We start from the raw sequence: 19,624 nt of genomic DNA on the forward strand, positions 1-19,624 counted from the left end.
AATTCTTGCCTGATTTTTAAATAACACAACCCTTGTTCCTTTACACTTGGGTTTTCCTGTCTCTTACGTTGTGCAAAAACATGACATGTTAGTGTCATCAGACACCACAGTGTGATACCCTTAAGACAAATGATCGAGAATTTAGAAATAAAGCAAAAAAAGATACCTGCCGCTCTTTTCAAGGCCATAGCAGAGCACTAACAGGTAGGCATGCCAAGGATTATTTAATTCTCTAGAGGGTGTACTTTTGTCTGTTTACTAATGACAGCTAATTAGGCCCCAACCTCTGTGCAGTACATGTTAGTTTACAGATTTTTGTTTGGTAAACTTGCAAATGATATCTGTCCATTTGAAGAAGAACCCCTTTCCTAGTGGACTATACCCGATAGTCTCTGAGCCCATTTGCTACCCTGCAGTTCCCTCATTAATGGGTTAAGTGTCTTTGGCATGTGTTCATTCTTCACTTACATGAAAGTCGTTTTTTAAACTCTGAAAAATATATCTGGTATCACACCGCCCTGGTTCCTTTGGTTAGTGTGCAGAAAAGAGCAGGCCTGGTCGCTGTCTCCTGAAAGCCTGCTCATAAGGTCGGTATGCAAGGCGGGGAACTTGGATTTCAGGAGGGTTTCCACCATCCTAACAGATAAGAGTCTCACAATGCCCGAACTGTCTGGTTTACACCGAACCCCTGCTCTCCTCCTAGGAGTCTGGGATTTTAGTAAGGGCTGAGCAGGGGGTGCCTTCATGACCAACCCCAATAACAACCCCGGGCACTGAGTCCCTAAGGGGGTTCCCTGTGGACTACATTTCACACATGTCACAAACTGTCACTGGGGAAACTAAATGTATCCTGTGTGACTCCATTGGGAGAAAACTCCTGGAAGCTTGGGCCTGGTTTCCAATGGACTTTGTCCCATGAACCTTTCCTTTCTGCATCCTTTTGCAGTAATTAATCATAACTGAATTCTATGCACAGCTATATGATGAGTCTTGTGGGAACTCCTAGCAAGTCACTAAATCTGATACAGACTCGAGGACCCCGCCCAACACAGTTACAGGCCTTTTTTACATAAATTCTTTTCTTCAAAACAATTCTAAATTATTCTCTTAGAAAAAATAGATCCTGGCTGATATTAAGCAAGACCTAGATTTCATAGAGGAAGAGTGTTCCTCCCAAGGTCACTCTAATAAAAACCTGACATTTGTTCTCTAAAACCCAAATATTTGGAATCAACTCACTGGTGTCCTGGTAGGACCCGTCAGGGCAGTGAGTAACACAGCTGTTGGCCTCTTCATTCAGAAAGTAGCCATGTTTACAGGCCAGGCACTGGTCGCCGTGGCTGCCGAAGCAGGACTCGCAGTTGGGGGCACACTTCCTGCAGCGCTTCTTGTCGGCGTGGTAGTGGCCGGCGGGGCAGCTGGACACGCAGACCCTGCGAGGAGAGAGCAGGGCGGTGTCACCAGGACCGGGTCCTCGAGGGGCTGGGCAAGCAGCTGTCCTCGGTCTCAAGGCCCTTTTTAAACCATGGTGGTCTGTCACCCCATCGCCAGGGGCCCCGTCCTGCTGGTGGCAGCTGCTTCCTGCAGGGTGCTGACCAGCAAAGCAGCGACACGACACGGCGTCCACAAAGGCGCGGCCTGGCCCAAACCCCTTTCCAGCGCGGTTCTAGCTCTGTAAGGGGATGGCGGTTGGAAGCTGAGTCTCAGGAGGAAGCGTATGGCAGTGAGTCGAGGGGAAAATATGTGGGAAGCAAGATTTTATGCAAAAAGGTCACTCATAAGGGGCTCCTTCTATTTTTGTGTGTTTGTCATATGGATTGTGTGTGGGTGGTGGTTACATGCTGTTGTCTAAATTAATCTAAATATATTTAAATTTATGTTGGCTTATGGTAAACATGGAAGTGTGTTTTTTTTTTAGAGGTTTAATTGAAGGACAAGGCTTTATTTATTCATTCAACAAATATTTACCAAGTACCAATTAAATGGCAGGCATTTTGCTAACAAGTCTAGGAGATAATAGAGGTGCTGAGTAGCCAAGGGCCTTTCCTTTAAGGAATTTAAATTCCAGCAAGGATGTAAACAGGAATTGGAATGTGTCTGTGTCTGTCTGGGTGACTGGAGTGTGGAGTTGCCACAAGTGAGCTCCCTAAAGTGAGTTTTCGCCTGGAGGAGGAGGGAGAGGGGAGAGGTGGCAAGGATGTGAGTCATGGCCCCTCTTGGGACAGTCACTGACCTCAGACACACATCTGCAGAGCTCGAGGCAGAAGCCAAGGGCACAGGGTCAAAGCAGGTCCGTCTTGGTGCCCAGAGATCAGTGAGGGGGAACAGGGACCAGCACCTTTGCCACATGGAGGGCTTGCACATGGGGAAATGTGGGAAAGCTTCCATTTGGCCCATGCACTGGCATTTTCATGGAGAGAAAATGCAGCTGTGGAATCAAACATCAGCAGGATGGAAAAGTATGGAGGGGAAGACCAGGCATGTGCGTAGCTCGTTCCTCCCCACCATCCTACCAAATGTGAGAAAAGACATTTGCAGGTTTCATAGCATGTATCGATTATGTTCTGGTGACTCAGCCGATTCCTGGTGACTCTGTAAATGTGTGAAGTCTACAATGTCCTGTCCTCAGCAGCCCTGCTCAGCTCCCGTAGACTCCTGGCTATGGCTTCTTTTATGGAGTCCATCCATCTCATATTTGGTCTTCCTCTTTTCCTGCTGCCTTCTGTTTTTCCAGCATCATTGTCTTTTCCCAAGAACCCTGCCTTCTCACAATGTGCCCAAAGTAGGACAGCTTCAGTTTTGACATTTTGCCTCCAGCAATGTTTCAGGCTTAATTTGCTCAAGGGCCCACTGTATGTCTTTCTGGTGGTTCAGGGTATCTGGGAGCTCTCCCCCCAACATCATATTTCACATGAATCAATTCCTTTAGGTACATTTTGTAATTCAGTGTTGGTTTCACATTTTGAATTACACAAGGAGGCAGTGGGCTTGTGCAGCAGCACATTTCCTGTGCTTTTAGGTCCTGCTGGGGGAACAGGACCTAATGCCTGGCCCACAGTGACGCTGGGGGAACTCCGGGAATACCCCGGATGCTGCAGGCTTGTGACTTGGCCTCTCTTACCTCGTGTTGTTTTTCAGCTTGTAGTAGTAGTGCAAACAGTCATTGCAGTGGTCTGGTCCTGGCCCATCACAGCCGACTTCACTGCACTCAGGGTCGCAGGGACCTTTCCAGAAGAAATTAGAACAACACTTAGAAAAATGATTTTAAGTAGGTTGGCTTTACCTTGAGTTTGGTATAAAATAAGATTTTTCTTTTCTTATGCAGTGAGAGTTTAAGGTGGAGGAATAATGCTCAATGTGGCTGTAAGCTCAGAGATGAACTCTTGACTTTTTTTGGGAAAACCTCAATTACTTAAGTATCAAGAATGTAAATCCTAGTCATGGACTGGTCTTCAAAGCACATATGGCTGCCTTGTGGGAGAAAACAAATATTTCAGGATTCAAATGGACAATGTCACTGTAGTAAATGCAAAAAACTGACCACAATTAAACATGCATAATGATAAATATGTTGGATTTATAGAAAAAAAAGAGAGAAGTTAAGCTGTTGACAGAAAAGGAAAAAAAAAAGGTTATTCTTCAGTGCTTGGACCAGATTGCCTGTCTTTTCCAAGGTTATTAAAGCCACTGAATACCTCTGAGATACTAAGCTAGCAAGAAAAAGCGTTATGGCATCTGGCACAAGCTTATCAACATCTAGTCTTACAAAGCAGGTACTTTAGGCACAGATAATAGATTTAAAATTGCATCCTACCCACAGGCCAATGGGCAACCCAACAAAAGAAAACTACACATAAATTTTTAAAATGCGATGAAACTTAAAGAATTCCAGACCTGGGATGAAGGTTTCTAATATCTCGTTATGTATTCGTTGGTACAGAACGAGAGAATGCATAGTCAGAAAAACATTTCAGAAAGATGGAACTATTTGGTGACTGATGAAAAGGTTTCTAATGACGGGGGTAGTTATAGACATTTTGCTCAATTGAACACACCCGCAACCTTATATATATTTTTATTGATTTCAGAAAGAAGGAGAGGGAGATAGAAACATCAGTGATGAGAGAGGGTCATTGATCAGCTGCCTCCTGCACGCCCCCTAGTGGGGACAGAGCTGTGACCTCCTGGGCTAACCTGCATCCTTTTGGGGTGCAGGATGACACTAACCAACTGAGCACCTGGCCAGGGCTCCATCGGGATTTTTAAAGGGGTACTTAGGAATTCCTATGAAAACAAGCAGCAGATATTCAACAGATAATAAATATATATCATGAAATGAAAAAGTGTGGGTGCTACCGGTCTAAGAATTATTAGATTGATAAACCCAAAAATGTGGTACCAGAAGGGACCTTGGCATAAGAACTTAACAATATTGTTATAAAGGAAAGATCCTAAACTATTAAAAAAGGATGGTAACACAGCCAATGATATTCGTCAGCTTTGAAAAAACAGAACTTCATTTCATACTATATATCATAAACCAAAGTAAGTTCCAGATGAATTAATGGCTAAATGTAAAAATCAGAGATTACAAAAAAATGCAGGTGAATATTTAGCTGATTTTAAAGGATAAAACTTCTTAAAAAAAAAAAAATCACAAACATCTGAAAATGTAAACCCTATCCTTCAATTTTCTTTTAAAACACAACACAAAACAAAAACCAAATTTCAGAGAGAAGTGATAATTGAGAAAATGTTTTCAGCAAATGAGAGACAGCATGAGAGGCAATAACATACAAAGAGTTCTTATAAATAAGGAAATTGCTGCCACTTTGAATAGAATGGGTAAAAGATATTTGTATTTAATTCAGGGAAGAACTACAGTTAAATCCTCAATGTCGTTGATAGATTCTTGGAACTGAAGCAAAATGATGTATAAGGAAACCAATTTTACCACAGGCTAGTTGATATAAACAAGAGTTAAGTTCCTATAGCATCTCACCAATGTTATATAATGAATGAAACAATGTTATTTGAGGACCTGCTGTACAGACAAAAAAATGTTTAGATTTACTAGCAGTCAAAGCTATAAAAATTTGAAAGTATTCTTTTTTCACTTTTTCTGTCTACTCAATTTTGGCAGGAATGCGTGCAATAAACACTCACACAGCTGGTCACAGTGTAGACTGGTACATCTTTGTCTGGAAAGCAATGTGACAAAACTTATCTAAGCCCTAAAACTGGTTAATCCCTTTGATGCAGTAATTCTCAAAACAGAACCTTATTCTAAAAAATTCAAGATATGGACAAAGACTGATAAATAATGATATTCATTCAAACCTTGTTTAAACTCATGTAAAACTCTAACCAAGCTACACATCCCAGGTTATGGATTAAATATATTACAGTAGTCACAGGATAGACAGTTATACTGTCTTTTAAATATGTGTCCTAAGGATATTTGACAACAGGGAAATATGCTCTTAATATTTTAAGGACAAAAAGGATATGAAAATGGTATATAGAATGTAGTTTAGCTTTGAAGAAAAAACATGGATATTTGAATATATACATATAAATATTTGGGGGTAGAAAAGATGAAGAAAATACAGGGTGTCCCCCCAACATGTGCACACACTGTAAGAGCTGATAGCTTAATTTTGAAAATGAAATGCATTTTAATAAACACTGCCTTCCTAATTATTCAAAGTGTGTGTATACCTTTCTTGGGGACACCCTATATATCAGAATATGGGTGGCAGTGTATCTCCGCACGGTGGGATGATGCATGAGAGTTCCCTCCTGAGCCCATGTCCCCGTCCGAAGCCAGCTCACCTGCATAATCCTCTGTACCATAGTCCTCGGTGGGGTCCTCGACTCGGCTGTAGCGGACACGCTCCACTTTAGGAAACTCGTTGGTTGGGGAGTAGGGCTGCACAGAGGTGCCGTAGAGCACCAGAGACCACTCTTTCAGTTTACCTGGGAAACAATGAAACCACAGCTTGAGCAGATATTCTCTCTTTAGCCTTATACTTTCTTTAACTCCTTTTCACCTAAGAAAAAGCATCAATAGAATTGTGGGAAACAGATTCACATGAATCATTACAACAGATACAGGGCTAGAAATACACATTTACCACCGTTTGCAGAATTTACTATTTAATAATTCACACACTATATTTACTGAGCACCAACTACAGGATAGGACTTGATTTAAGAAACAAACACAGCCAGATTCCTGGACTGACTTTCAAATTGCAGATATCTGAAAAAATCCCAGCCTGGCTGGGCGTGGCTCAGCGGTTGAGCGTGAACCTGGGATCCAGGCGATCGCGGTTCGATTCCCGGTCAGGGCACATGCCCGGGTTGCGGGCTGCAGCCAGTCAATGGCTCTCTCATCATTGATGTTTCTATCTCTCTCTCCCATCCTCTCTCTGAAATCAATAAAGATATATTTAAAAGGATCCCAGAATTTTACAGAGAGCTTTGTTTTTCTAGGTATTAAGAATCTTATTTGAATTTAAAAATTTTTAGGTGTTATCTGACTTGTTTATCAGTAAGACAAAAACTACTTTGTTCCACATGATTCCTGAAGCAGTCATTCAATCTTAAGAACACATCACTATTTACATTACCCTATAGACCTGATAGCCACTAGATACATGTGGCTATTTAAATGAACTAAAATAAAAACATTCAGTTCCTCAGTCACACTACATTTCAAATGCTCCATAGCCATAGGTAGCTATAATAATAGAGGCCACAATAATGCACAGCACAGATAGAGAACACTTCCAACACTGCAGGTGTTCTACTGAGCAGGTGCAACACAACATTTTCTGGTCAGGGGTGCCTTAAGACATGAGATAAGTGCTTAACCTCATTTGGATGGTATGCTCACTGCTTTAGTTTAGTCCATACTTATTCATTTATTTCTTAGATTTATAAAATTAAAGTCTTCAATGCAAGAAAAAAATCCCCCCCCCCCAAAAAAAAACAAAAAACCCGCCCCCAGGCCATTAAGCTTAATAAGATTCACATTAAAGAATCAACCATAAGCAGAAGTGATTATTAAAAAAACATTAAAAAAACAAATATGCTGATAGAAATAAATCACTCCCTTAGAACTCTCCCCCCCTCCAGTGGCCTAATACAGAGAATCCAGGAGTGGTTCAGGGCAAGGGCTCTGCCACAGTAAGACAGTGGTGAACTTCAGGTGCCACCTAATTCATCTATAAGGATCTACATCACCATCTAATTGATGCTTATCATTTCTAAGTGCTTGCTTACTGTGTGCTAAGTTTTATCCCATTTTATCCCATTGATTGTCCAAAACAACTGAGAGGTAGCTATTTGTATTCCCAAAATAGCTGATATAAACAGTGATGAGGAAACTGAGGTACAGAGGTTGATAACTTTCCCAAGGGCAGTGAGAGGACAGACTGGTATTGAAACCCATCTGGGGTTTCCAGTTTAAGATGGCCATGTAGGAAGATCCTGAACCACCTCCTCCCACAGACACACCAAGGTGACAGCTACATACGGAGCAATTTCCTCTGAGAGAAACACCAAAACTAGCTGAGTGGCTCCTACACATTAGTCAAACAAGAAAAAACCCATATCCAGGTCAGTAGGAGAGGATGAGACACAATCTCACCATAAACTCACCCCTCGTGGGGTGAGAAAATCTGGAGAGAACTCAAGACCCCAAGCTTCTCCCTGAGGAACAACAGGTTTAAATCTCACATTGGGCATCCCTACCTTTTTCCCCCCTAATCCTCACCTGAGGATATTTTTTCCATTACTTTTCAGGGGCAGGGGAGGGGGGGGGGGGAGAGATACACATCGATTGGTTGCCTCCCGCTCAAGAGCTGGCCAGGGCCAGGGATCGAGCCTACAACCGAGGTACGTTATGTGCCTTTGGGTGGAATCGAACCCGGGACCCTTCAGTCTTCAGGCTGAAGCTCTAACCAGTGAGCCAAACCAGCTAGGGCAGGGAATCCCAACTTTTAAGGCCAGCATCTGGGAGATGAGCCCCGCAAAACATCTGGCTTTGAGAGCCAATGGGCTCATGTATACGAGTCCCACAGGTTATAACAAACTGAGAAGCAGTTCTTAAAGGGATCCAGCAGACTCACCCACCCCAGAGGCAAGAGACTGAAAAGCACCTAGACTTCCTGTAAAACAGGCTTATTTGCTCATCTTAAAGCAGCTGCCTGGGGGGCAGGCATCTAATTTAACAGCATCTAGAGGCCAACTAAAATACTCTCTGAAGCTGGAGGTCAGCAGGCACCTTCTTTGTGCTCTGTCTCTGCTGTGCTCCTGTTCACTGGTATCTTCAAGAAAGGAGCTTGTACTCTTGTCTGATACTGAAATTTTTGTAGCTGCCACCCATGGGACACCTCTAGGCTGCTTGGCTCTAGTGGACAGCAGGGCTTATACTTGCATGTCCCTAGGACTGTAAACATAATTGACAAGCCTTTAGTTAGCATCAACAAGGAGAAACGAGAGAGAAATCAAATAAATAAAATCAGAAATGAATCACTGATACCACGAAGATACAAAGGCTCACGAAAGACTATGAACATATTAGACAACATAAAAGAAATGGATAAATTCCTAGAAGCACACACAATACCATGACTGAATCATTAAGATACAGAAAGTCTGACTGACCAATTACCGGTAAAGAGATTGAATCAGTAACCAAAAACCACCCAACAAACAAAAGTCCAGGACCAGAAGGCTTCACTGAACTCTATCAAATATTTAAAGAAAAAATAATACCAATCTTTTCAAGCTCTTCCAAAAAAATAGAAAAGGAGGGGACACCTCAAAGCTCATTTTATGAGGCCAGCATCACTCTGATACCAAAAGCAGACAAGGGCGATACAAGAAGATAACAGGCCAACATTCCCGATAAACACAGATGCAAAAGTCCTCAACAAAATTATTAGCAAATTGAATTCAACAACATATTAAAAAGATCATACACCATGATCAAGTGGGATTTATTCCAGGGATGCAAGAATGGCGCAACATCTGCATGTCAATCAATGTGATCTACCACCTTAACAAAATGAAAGATAAAATCCTATGATTATCTCAGTAGATGCAGAAAAAGCATTTGACAAAATTCAACATCCACTTTTGAGAAAAACACTCAATAAAGTAGAGATAGAGGAACTGTACCTCAACGTCATAAAGGCCACATGACAGCTAACATATTCAATGGTGAAAAACAAAGCTTTTCCTTTACAATCAGGAACAAAACAAAGATGTCCACTCTTGTCACTTTGAGTCAACATAGAATTGGAAGTCCTAGCCAGAGCAATTAGTCAGGGAAAAATGATATCCAACTCAAAAAGGGAAAAATAAAACTCACTATTTGCAGATGATATGATATATAATGTTTAGCATGGTGACTAAGTTCATAATACTGTATTTCAAATTTGAAAGTTGCTAAGAGTAAATTTAAAAAATTCTTATTACATGAAAAAATAATTATAACTGTGAGGTGATGGATGTTAACTAGACTTGTTTTGGTGACTGTTTCACACTATACAAATCATGAATCATCATGTTGTTCATCTGAAACTAATACGTTATATGTCAATTACATCTCAATTAAAAATACAATTTGAATCCAAGTCCTGTGTTTATAAACCATTATATATAATACTGGCTTCCTGTTCATTTCTGGAGTTTAGGAACCTGAAGTGTGAAATTGCACATACATTAGTCTGTGCCGCACTGTTTTCTGACATCTGCACTGGGTCAGCACATTCGTGTACATGTGGTTTGCCTTCTGCCAGCTTTTCTTTGGACTCACTTGTTAGTGAATATTTTCATAATCAGGGTGCTATTTGATCTTGGAATTCCAAGTGGTATGCATTAAGTAGAAATGAATGATGGCCTGAAATTGAGGACCTATCTGACTGCCTGAAGGTAGCAATGCAAAAGAGAACCCCTTTCCCTAAAGCACCTCTCAAGTGCACAAATGGAGCATGTAACACAAGGACATTATAGGAAATCCAACCCATCAGTCACCCTAAAACTTGGTTCATTTAATTTACAATTACTTTTGATCTGAAAATTTACCCTCACAAGTACTTTGAAGAGGGCTGCCCTTTGTGCCATTTCTGAAGTACTCCCCAAGTCCACCAAGGAGATCCTTGCTGGGCAGTCCATCTCTTTATTTTTCACTTACTATGTGATTTTATTTCCTTAGAACCCCTGCAACAATTCACATCAAATACAGCCATATTTGCACCATCACTTTTTGCTTACCTACTGTTTTTTCCACTTCTAAATTCTATAGATTTTGCAATTGATACTGCAACTTTGTGTTAAGCAATAGCTGTGTAAATACAGAATGAGAAAAAAATCCATTCTACTTGCGAACATAAATGGAATCTACCCAAGACAGAAAACCCAAGATAGGTTTAATGTGCAACAAAACAAAAAACCTCCTCCCCAAATCTTTAATATGTACTTTAATATACGAATGGAAAGAAACAATAAGTATAAACTCAATTTGGAGCCAGGAATCACTATATTTGGGAATGATTCTACCACTTAATTGGGCTAGAAAACTCTACATCTCCAACTGAATACCTAGTAGCTTAATAAAAATTCCCTTATTAATTAGAGAGAGAACTTCCATAAGACTGTACATCACAGAAACGATAGAACTGTCTGCCTACACACACACACACACACACACACACACACACACACACACACACGTGAAAGTCCCTTTTCAAAGTTGTGGCTAATCCTGAACCAAAAGGTTGGTTGGGGGAAGAATACCCAAAGATCATGTGTTTCTATTAGAGCTTCCTGACCCCGAGGCCAGTAATAGCATTCGAGTGTCTCTCTTCTGGCATAAAAGAACATCTCTAAAGTGATTGGAGGTGACTAGGGTTAAATGTGAACATTTAAATAGTATAAGGAGCAGCCAATGCTATGAACCAGACAATCTAGATTTTCTGGGCCAGTGCAGAGGGCTTTCAACACAGGGAATCAGAGTAAATTGCATAGACTCTGAACTCCTTGAGGGCAGAGAGATTTATATTCAGAGCCCCTGACCCTCGCTCACAAATGTCAGGTCAATCAGCAGCATGCCCCAGGGCAGTTCCCTGTGCAGGGAGGGGAGGAGCATTTCATCACTGACATTCTTGAGAGTTGCTGGCTCATGGTGATAATAATGAGCAGTCACTGTTAGTTTTATAACTGGCTCCAATTCTCAACAGAGAATGCACCCCCTGTGTCCCCACCCTAGGCTGCACCCTGTCGCCCCACCATGACCCTTGGTACACAACTGCCACATTTTGACAGTGTTTATTTCTTTGGGATCTCTGGGCACAGAAAAGCCCTGTAGTGACCCCTGCTGATGGATCCCTGGGAGCTGCACTTTGGTTAGGGCAGCGCAGCCCAGTCACCTCCACAGCAGGGGCAGTGAGCTCGGCCTCAAGAGACGAGGAGAGGGGAGGGGAGGGGAGAGGGGAGGGGAGGAGAGGGGAGGGGAGGGGAGGAGAGGGGAGGGGAGGGGAGGAGAGGGGAGGGGAGGAGAGGGGAGGGGAGGAGAGGGGAGGGGAGAGGGGAGGAAAGGGGAGGAGAGGGGAGGGGAGGAGAGGGGAGGAGAGGGGAGGGGAGAGGGGAGGAAAGGGGAGGAAAGGGGAGGGGAGGAGAGGGGAGGAGAGGGGAGGAGAGGGGAGGGGAGGAGAGGGGAGGAGAGGGGAGGGGAGGGAGGGGAGGGGAGGGGAGGCGAGGCACAGGTCCTGGGGACTAAGTATATGAAGAACAAATGAAAGTGTCTGGAAACCAGAATCTAGCTTATCTGAATGTTTTCCATCAACCCTGCCTTGCTGACAAACCTGATTTCTGGATAAAACTTGGCAACCACTGTATTCACGCTGCATGCTGGAGGTGAGCTGGACCCAGATACTCTCAAACAAAAAGTTCATGCTGTTCATTGGGACCTTGCCACCATGCTGGTTTTAACCTCTCTGATTACGGGACCACGATGGCAACACAGATGAACCACAGCTCAGAATCAGGGAAAAGAGATGGCCGAACTGTGTGATCAGATATGGGCCTCTCAGAATGAGTAACTGACTGGTGGACGAAGTCTGGTAAACGCACGCTTGTGTTCACCCCTGTGTTCTGCTGCGGGCCTCTTCCTCCCTCTGCAGCACTGTACCTGAGTGCTACACACCCTCACAATTAATTACAGATGTCCGGGTTAATTTATTCTGCCATCAGGAAAGGGCTGGACTTGGATGTCGGTCCTAAAATCGCCCTGGGGCCTGATTCTTCTGCAGATGGATTGGACAGAACACTGAGAAGCATGAGTTTTTCAGACAATCGAACATGTGTCCACAGCTGGGTGGGAAGCTGGGTTACTTATCAAACAGATCATTTGTTACTGAGCCAAGTACTCCACAGGGCTCCGTCACAGGCAATATAGGCTGCTGCAAAGAACGGTTCACGCTCCCAGCCCATGCTGCTGACTTCCTCTTTTTTAAGGTTAGAAATAAGCTTCTGTGAAGAGGGAAACAGGACACATGCAGCAACAAGAGTCTGAGGCCAACTGAAAAGACCTTTGTTAATATCGTAATCCCCATGTTTTTGCCTTTTTTTTTTTTTTTTTAACATATCAAGAAAGTTTTCTTTTTCCTTAGCTCTGGGTTCATGTGGGGCAGAATACCATCATTCATTTTCTTTAGTGGCAACCAGTTTAGCTGGCACAGGCCAGCCCAAGGTCTTGCCTGCAATGAAATTTAAATGTGGAGTAGACTCAGATAAAAGATAACTAAGGAAACGTGTCCCCTCTTATGACCAGGCAATTTAACCCATTGCAGGTGGACAAGGCTGGCTTGTCTATGGACGGAGGGAGTAAGGGGAGCTGGTTAGAGATGTGGGTTCTATATTCTGAAATATCAATCACTAGCTGTTATGTTTTATACTGTACTTATACATAAATATTTATTCTTTATTTTTTGTTATTGTTAATCCTCACCAGAGGATATTTTTTCCCATTGATTTTTAGAGTATAAGGGATGGAGGGAGGGAGAGACACAGAGGGAGAGACAAAGAGGGAGAGACAAAGAGAGAAACATCAATGTGAGATAGACACATCTATTGGTTGCCTCCTGCATGCCTCGACTGGGGACGAACCTGCAACCCAGGTATGTGCCCTTGACTGGGAATTGAACCCGCGACCCTTTGTTTTGAGGGCTGACGCTCTAACCACTGAGCAACACTGGCCAGAGCTATTCTTTATTTTTTATCCTTGAATTATTACCTCTGAAATCATAATCTTGAGAGCTGGAATACATGCAAACAACTCAAAACACAGGATCACATGAAAAAGAATGATCTTGATATATGAGTGTGAAACACTCCTTGGCCAAAATATAATTTCTTTTACACAGCAAACTGACTTATAGAAAGGAAGTTCTCACCTGGAGTCTTGAAGTTCCTCAGCTGAGAGGGAGTGTCGTAGACTTCAAGGATCCAGTCTCCGGCCGCTCGTTCTCCCCAGCAATGAATGGTCATGAACTCCCAGTTTTTAAATCCTTCCATGGAGTGGTCAAAAAGCCTGAGGGAGAACCATAAGACACTGTTTTATCTGTCACTTAAAACCCAGGGAGAGTCAAGACCGCGATCAATGATCTTTTCAAATCCATCAGCACGTTCAGCTCAACACTGGAGCCTGTCCTCATCCTGGACATCACTCATTAGTACATCCTAACGTGTATCACTCAGCGTTCCTCACAGGGACCCGGGCATGGGCTGGCCATGCAAGAGCAAATCTAGAAGGCATCACCACTGGGCAACCAGGGAAACTGGGTGCGGACTTTACCCACAACACGGACTGTTCCACGTGTTGAAGATGTGGTGCAACTGGAACTCCTCATACTGCTGATGGGAATGCAGAAAGGGACTGCTGTTCTAGAACACAGTATGTTGGTTCTTCCAACACAACTCGACAATCCCCCTCCTAGATATCTACCCAAGAGACGTGAAGACATATATGCCCATGCAAAGGACTCCACGAGAATGCTCACAGCAGCTCTATTCAAAGCTGTCAAAAACTGTTAAATCAAATGCCCTTCAACAGGTGGATGGATAAATTATGGCATATTCATGCAAGGAAATACTACCCAGTAATAAAAACTAATGAACTAGTAATTCCATGAATGAATTTCAAAAGCGCTAAGGTGAGCCAAAGAATTCAGACACAGAAGACTACATTCTAGAAAAGGTGACAAACAGAAACAGCTCAGTGGCTGTCAGGGACTGGGAGGGATGTGAAAAGGCCATCGTGGAAGCTTTAGGGGTGATGGAACTGTTTCATATCTTGAAAGTAATGGTGTATGTTATATAGATATGTTAAAACTCACTAAATTGGTCACATTAAAAAGTGAATTGTATTATACATAAGTTACACCTCAGTGAAAAGATGTCCACTAATCTTATCCAGTTCAGGGAGCCATGCCTTAGACCCCAGTCTAGACTCTGCTCTTCCCTCCACTGATATTCTAAGTTTTTAATTCTCTACATGAAATCTCCTCCCTCTTGAAATAGCAAGAATTGTTTCCTGTGATGTCATCCTGAGGGATGCAAAATATGAGGAAAATAAGGAAATAGAATCCTCCTCAAAATTAAAGAGATATCAATCGATAACGGGTAAAACTAGCACATTAAGAAATCAGCGTGTCCTTTATATAGGCATACAAAGTGCATCTGGCTGCCCGAGGACATAGCCAAAACATTCCTGTCGAGATGGGACCTAGACGGTGGAAACTAAAACAGGGGGCAAGCAGCAGATTTTTTTTTAAAGAACTTTGCTTTTTTAAATTATGTGCATCTTTTATTTTTATTGAAAAAATAATAAGAAAAATAATTTGAGAGACAGAGAGGTGAACAGAGATGGAAAATCTGTCTAGCATTGTTTTAGGAGCAATGATGTCCAGTTACTGGGACATATCTGTCCTTCAGTGGAGACACATGCAAAGGTAGGGCAAGTAGATGTGGATGGCGATTTCATATTCGCCAAGCAAACTGATGGTTATAATTTGACACTCTATGTAGATCTTATTGGGATAAAATGTGCCCTTTTAAAAACAAAAAAATAACTAATTTAATCTCCTTATAACTAAATACATTAGAATTCTGATTTTTAAAATTTAAAAAAAGAAAAAATATCTTCATTGATTTCAGAGAGAGGAAGGGCGAGGGAGAGAGAGGGATAGAAACATCAATGATGAGAGAGTCATTGACTGGCTGCGAGCCCGCAACCCGGGCATGTGTCCTGACTGGGAATCGAACCCCGATCGCCTGGATCCTAGGTTGACGCTCAACCGCTGAGCCACACCTGGCCGGGCTGACTTTTCTTTTTAAAGTATACTATCACTGTGTCTGAGGTTCCCTCTAAAATGCCAGCTGGATTCTAAAGCTGGAAGGTTGGGTGACACAGCTGTGGGCTACGTTAGGCAAACGGCTAACAGCGGCATTTCCAGGAGAACAACAACAAACAGGAATATCGCCTGCTACATGTTCCTGAGCCCTTGGAAGAAGAAAAATAAAAATTATTTAGCAGCATTCTCAGAGTGTCCCACGTCAGAAAGTTTGGGAAGGGCTGGGTTAAAGTTGAACAGATCTCCTTACTGGGGAACATCTCAGATCTTTGGGATATTCAAGTATTTCTGGTAATCTCCATAGTGGGGTTGATGATAGGCAGTGACTTTCAAACTGTACATAGACACGAAGCCCTTTCCCTTTTTAGGAATATCTGTATGTTATCTGTAAAGTCTAGCTTGGAACAGAGGGGCATGGTATTTCAGTGAGGACCTCGCTGGATCTGGCAGCTTTTCCCCATGATAACAGGGATAGAATTAGTGGTTCCTTATGTGAATATTTTCACACCCATACTTGGTTTTCAATAGAGTAAGGATGGTTCATTTTACGGAGATCCTACAGTTCATGTGCTACCATAACAGAGCTCATTTCACAAAGTTATGGCTAAAAACTGGACTTGGCTGGGAAGAAACTGCTGGGTCTATTAGAAATGACTTGCATACAGAGTTCTTCATGTTAAAACCAGAAAGCGTGTGTGCGCTGGGAGACACACAGGTGGGGGAAGAGGAGCTTTTTTACATTGTCTTTCCTGCCAGAGACATGTTACTAAAGGGAATATTGTTGACACAGAAATGGACAGAGGCGGAAAACCAGTCTAGAACCACCTCCTAGCCCACAGTTCTAATTTAGGCTCTAATTCCTGGCAGCCACTGTGCCATCTGAGGGCACTGAAGCAATAGCTTGTCACGTAATACCTTTCTAAGAGTGCCAGACTTAAAAGCAATTCCCAAAGTGTTTAGACAGAGCATCTGGCTCCTTGCCTCACATCCAGAGACGACAAAGGAGACTTGAGGCTTCCATCCCATGAGGGGCAGTCTTGTTTCCATAACCTTGGCCAGCTTTTAATTCCTTACGGGTCAATTGTCTAACTGCTGGATTAGCAGACCCTGTGTTTCTTCCCTTCTACCATTTCCTGTTCACCTTTGAAAGTCATTCCATTGCTACCAATCACTTTTAAATTACGTTGGAAACAAAAATTAAATATAAACTGGGTGCCAGGAAGAAATGTTCACAAACCAGCGTTCAGACAAGTGTTTCAAAGCTCGGATATAAATGGGCTTTGTCTGTGTGGCTCACCAGCTACCCCTTGGTCTCTTCACTTTATGAGCTGGCACGATCATTCATTTCATAAAAGCTGAGGAGGGGAATTAAAATGCAGCTAAACTCAATCATTACATTTTGCTGAAAGAGCTGATGGGGAGAGAAGGAGACACCCATGGCTGTTGTTTCAACTAGCTGGGCATTCAGTTTTCTAACTTCACCCTGTCTTACTTGAATGCCCATTCAACACTTAAACTCTTCCTTATTTTCATCACTGTACCATTTAAAAACACTGCATCACCTGCACATGCTAAAAGTAATGTTGCTAGTACATACTTGCAGATTTGTGTTGCAAAGAACATACTTGCTCAGGACAATGCGGGGTCAAGCAGTGGACATCTGCTAAGGACGTTCTAATTGTGTGGTCTTCGTACAGCAACTAAAAAAGTGCAGTTTGAATGCCTGTGCTGTACCAACAGTGGAGAAGCCAGACATATATGGATAAGATGTCAATAAAGCAGGGCCACTGTACTGCAAGCTGGAGTACATTCACTCCATGCCCGTCTCCACGTCTCCTGTTGCAGGGAAACCCTGTCCTGTCAGAGCTGACTTCACAACCACATGCTCAACGAAATGATGTGTGCACGCGGTGGCAGAAATTACGCATCTGGTTATTAAATGGTGCCCCACAGCCCTACCCCTGTGAGCGGTTTTCAAATAAATTACTTTGGATGAAGCCTGGTAGTACATCCTTTTGAGAAATTAACTCAGGAAATAACTCATATAATTACTGTAAGCTTTCCCCCCCCTTTCTCACTTAAAGAGTCCAGCCAATCTATCAAGGCTACAACATTCTTCTATGATGTTATGGCAACTATTTAACAAGACATTGTATAAATACTGACAGCTATGTGTTACAGAATTACTTCTAAAATTGTAAATGGATCTTAATTTCAGAACCATTCACTACTGAGCAAATAGTATTTATGTTCACTAGAGAATTAGACATTAGACCAATATTTTTGGAAGTTTTCTCTATTTTTAATTTTTTAAAGTGCTTCATCACAATTTAAGGTAGAGTTTATTAAATGCGTAAGCACTCATTTGGCTCAATTATATTTTAGTTTTTGCTTTTCTTTAGATTTTGGCTTTTGTATGTTTTAAATAATTTGCTTCTGAAATAGGGTATTGAAAACATATTAGGTTTTTCTCTCCTAATCTAAATCACTTTTCTTAAAATATGTCTTTATTGATAGAAAGGTTGAGCAAAAGGTAGTGGTTCTAGAGGTTTTGATTACCTAAAAAGATGCATACCTTTCAACATGCATGCTATTGCTAACTTACTCAACCCCCAAATGCACTCCTTCTTGTGGGTATATGAGGTAAGTACTTCATCTTCTTGAGTTATTCTATTTTATAGTCAACAGCTTTTATCTAAGTATCTGCTTTATATTTTAAACTGCTCTGTAAATTACTTGCACAGCAGCCAGCACACACTGCCCTCACATCTTCTGATGACACGAAAATAACAAGAATGTGTATGAAAAAGCTGGATGATCTTTTAAATTGATGCTATTTGAAGTGTGGTGTGTGGACAAGCAGCTTCAGCATCACCCGGGAGCTTATTAGAAATGCAAATTCATGGACCTCACCCCAGACCTACAGATTAGAGCCTCTGGGAGAGGGGCCCAGCCATCTGTGTTTGACTGAGTCACTCACCAGGTGCTTGGAGAAGCTCAGCATAAACAGAGGTTAGCACTTATTAAGCACTTACGGTGCCAGGGGCTGAGGACTTGCTCTACGTTATCTTAATACTTGTAACAACCCTGTGAGGCAGATACTGTTAAGTCTGTCTTCTAGATAGATGAGAGAATCACTTTTCCAAAGTCAAACATAAACATCGGTAACATCAGTGAAATCAAGACCAACCCAGCTCTGTCTAACTCCAAGGCCATATCTTCTTTTGAGTGAAGGTAAGAGGGTTCTCATGGGGAGGCCTCCTTGGGATGAAAAACTTCCACTGCAAAAGTGTGTCTCGGACTGCAAGTCGCAAATGCATGTACATAGCATGACGCTTTACAAATGCCAATAGTCTATTGTTGAACGTGGGTAGGGCAGGGACAGTGATTCGAATATAAACACTACCTTTAACCATAGTTCATTATAGATGCTATAGGTTTCGCAGCTTAGAAAGTGTACTCCTCTGTACTTAAGATCGTAATTAGAAGCAGAGATGTTCAGCTGCAATCAAACTTAGAAAGGGAGGCAAAGTTTCAGCTTTCAATCAGGGGCCAACATTTGGACCGGAGAGCCAATCCAGCGAAACTAAATCTAAAACTCAATGAGTTGGGGGAGGGGGAGGTTTAGGGGGAAGAAGATGATGAGAGCTTTTCGCAATTCTACAACAAATGCAGTTGAAGAATCCCAGGAGAAAAGCTTTTGTTTGAAAATTTTTACCCGGGCAGGTTTTGAAGATGTCAGAGGACAAAAGCTTCTATCTAAAGCTCTCTTGTCTAAAAACATTTTAAAGGGACCCGAGCCCACCTAGCTTCCCCACGATGCTGATCCAGCTTGGGTTTTTGTCAGGCCAAGAGGAGGGCCGAAAGGGTGGGAGGGCAGGGAAAACATAGGGGGAGAAGGCACTAACCATTTGTGCATTAGGGGATGCTGTTTACTCAGGGCTCCCACCCACCCACTAAATTACCAGCCTGGCTTGTGTGAGTGCTGCCGAGCGCCTTCCAGGGCAGAGCCCTGCAGATGCCCGAGGAAATGGTCCTTCCCCAGCCGCTCTCCTCCACGGGAGTCCCAGCAAGTGCGCGCAGCCTGCGCTGGGCGGCCCACGCGGGCAGTGTTCAGCGACTTCGTGGGCAATCAATTCCCAGGGAGCTGCTGCGCTGAGGGGAAACACAGCACTGTACTAAAATTCCTCCCAGAA

General features: G+C 42.6%; 1 protein-coding gene across 2 annotated transcripts in view; it reads right to left on the reverse strand.

The window, feature by feature from the left end:
* PCSK5 (proprotein convertase subtilisin/kexin type 5) overlaps positions 1–19,624 on the reverse strand; it is a 383,530-nt gene that overhangs the window by 133,891 nt on the left and 230,015 nt on the right. For both annotated transcript variants that reach the window (XM_081151682.1, XM_081151681.1), the window contains exons 13-16: positions 13,470–13,606; positions 5,836–5,979; positions 3,122–3,224; positions 1,240–1,433 (exon numbers count right to left, since the gene is read on the reverse strand). In XM_081151682.1, the coding sequence (XP_081007808.1) occupies positions 1,240–1,433; positions 3,122–3,224; positions 5,836–5,979; positions 13,470–13,606 (578 nt within the window). The remainder of the gene's footprint in view (positions 1–1,239; positions 1,434–3,121; positions 3,225–5,835; positions 5,980–13,469; positions 13,607–19,624) is intronic.

This window comes from Miniopterus schreibersii (assembly GCF_964146895.1).
Source record: "Miniopterus schreibersii genome assembly, chromosome: 11".
In the NCBI taxonomy this organism is placed as follows: domain Eukaryota; kingdom Metazoa; phylum Chordata; class Mammalia; order Chiroptera; family Miniopteridae; genus Miniopterus; species Miniopterus schreibersii.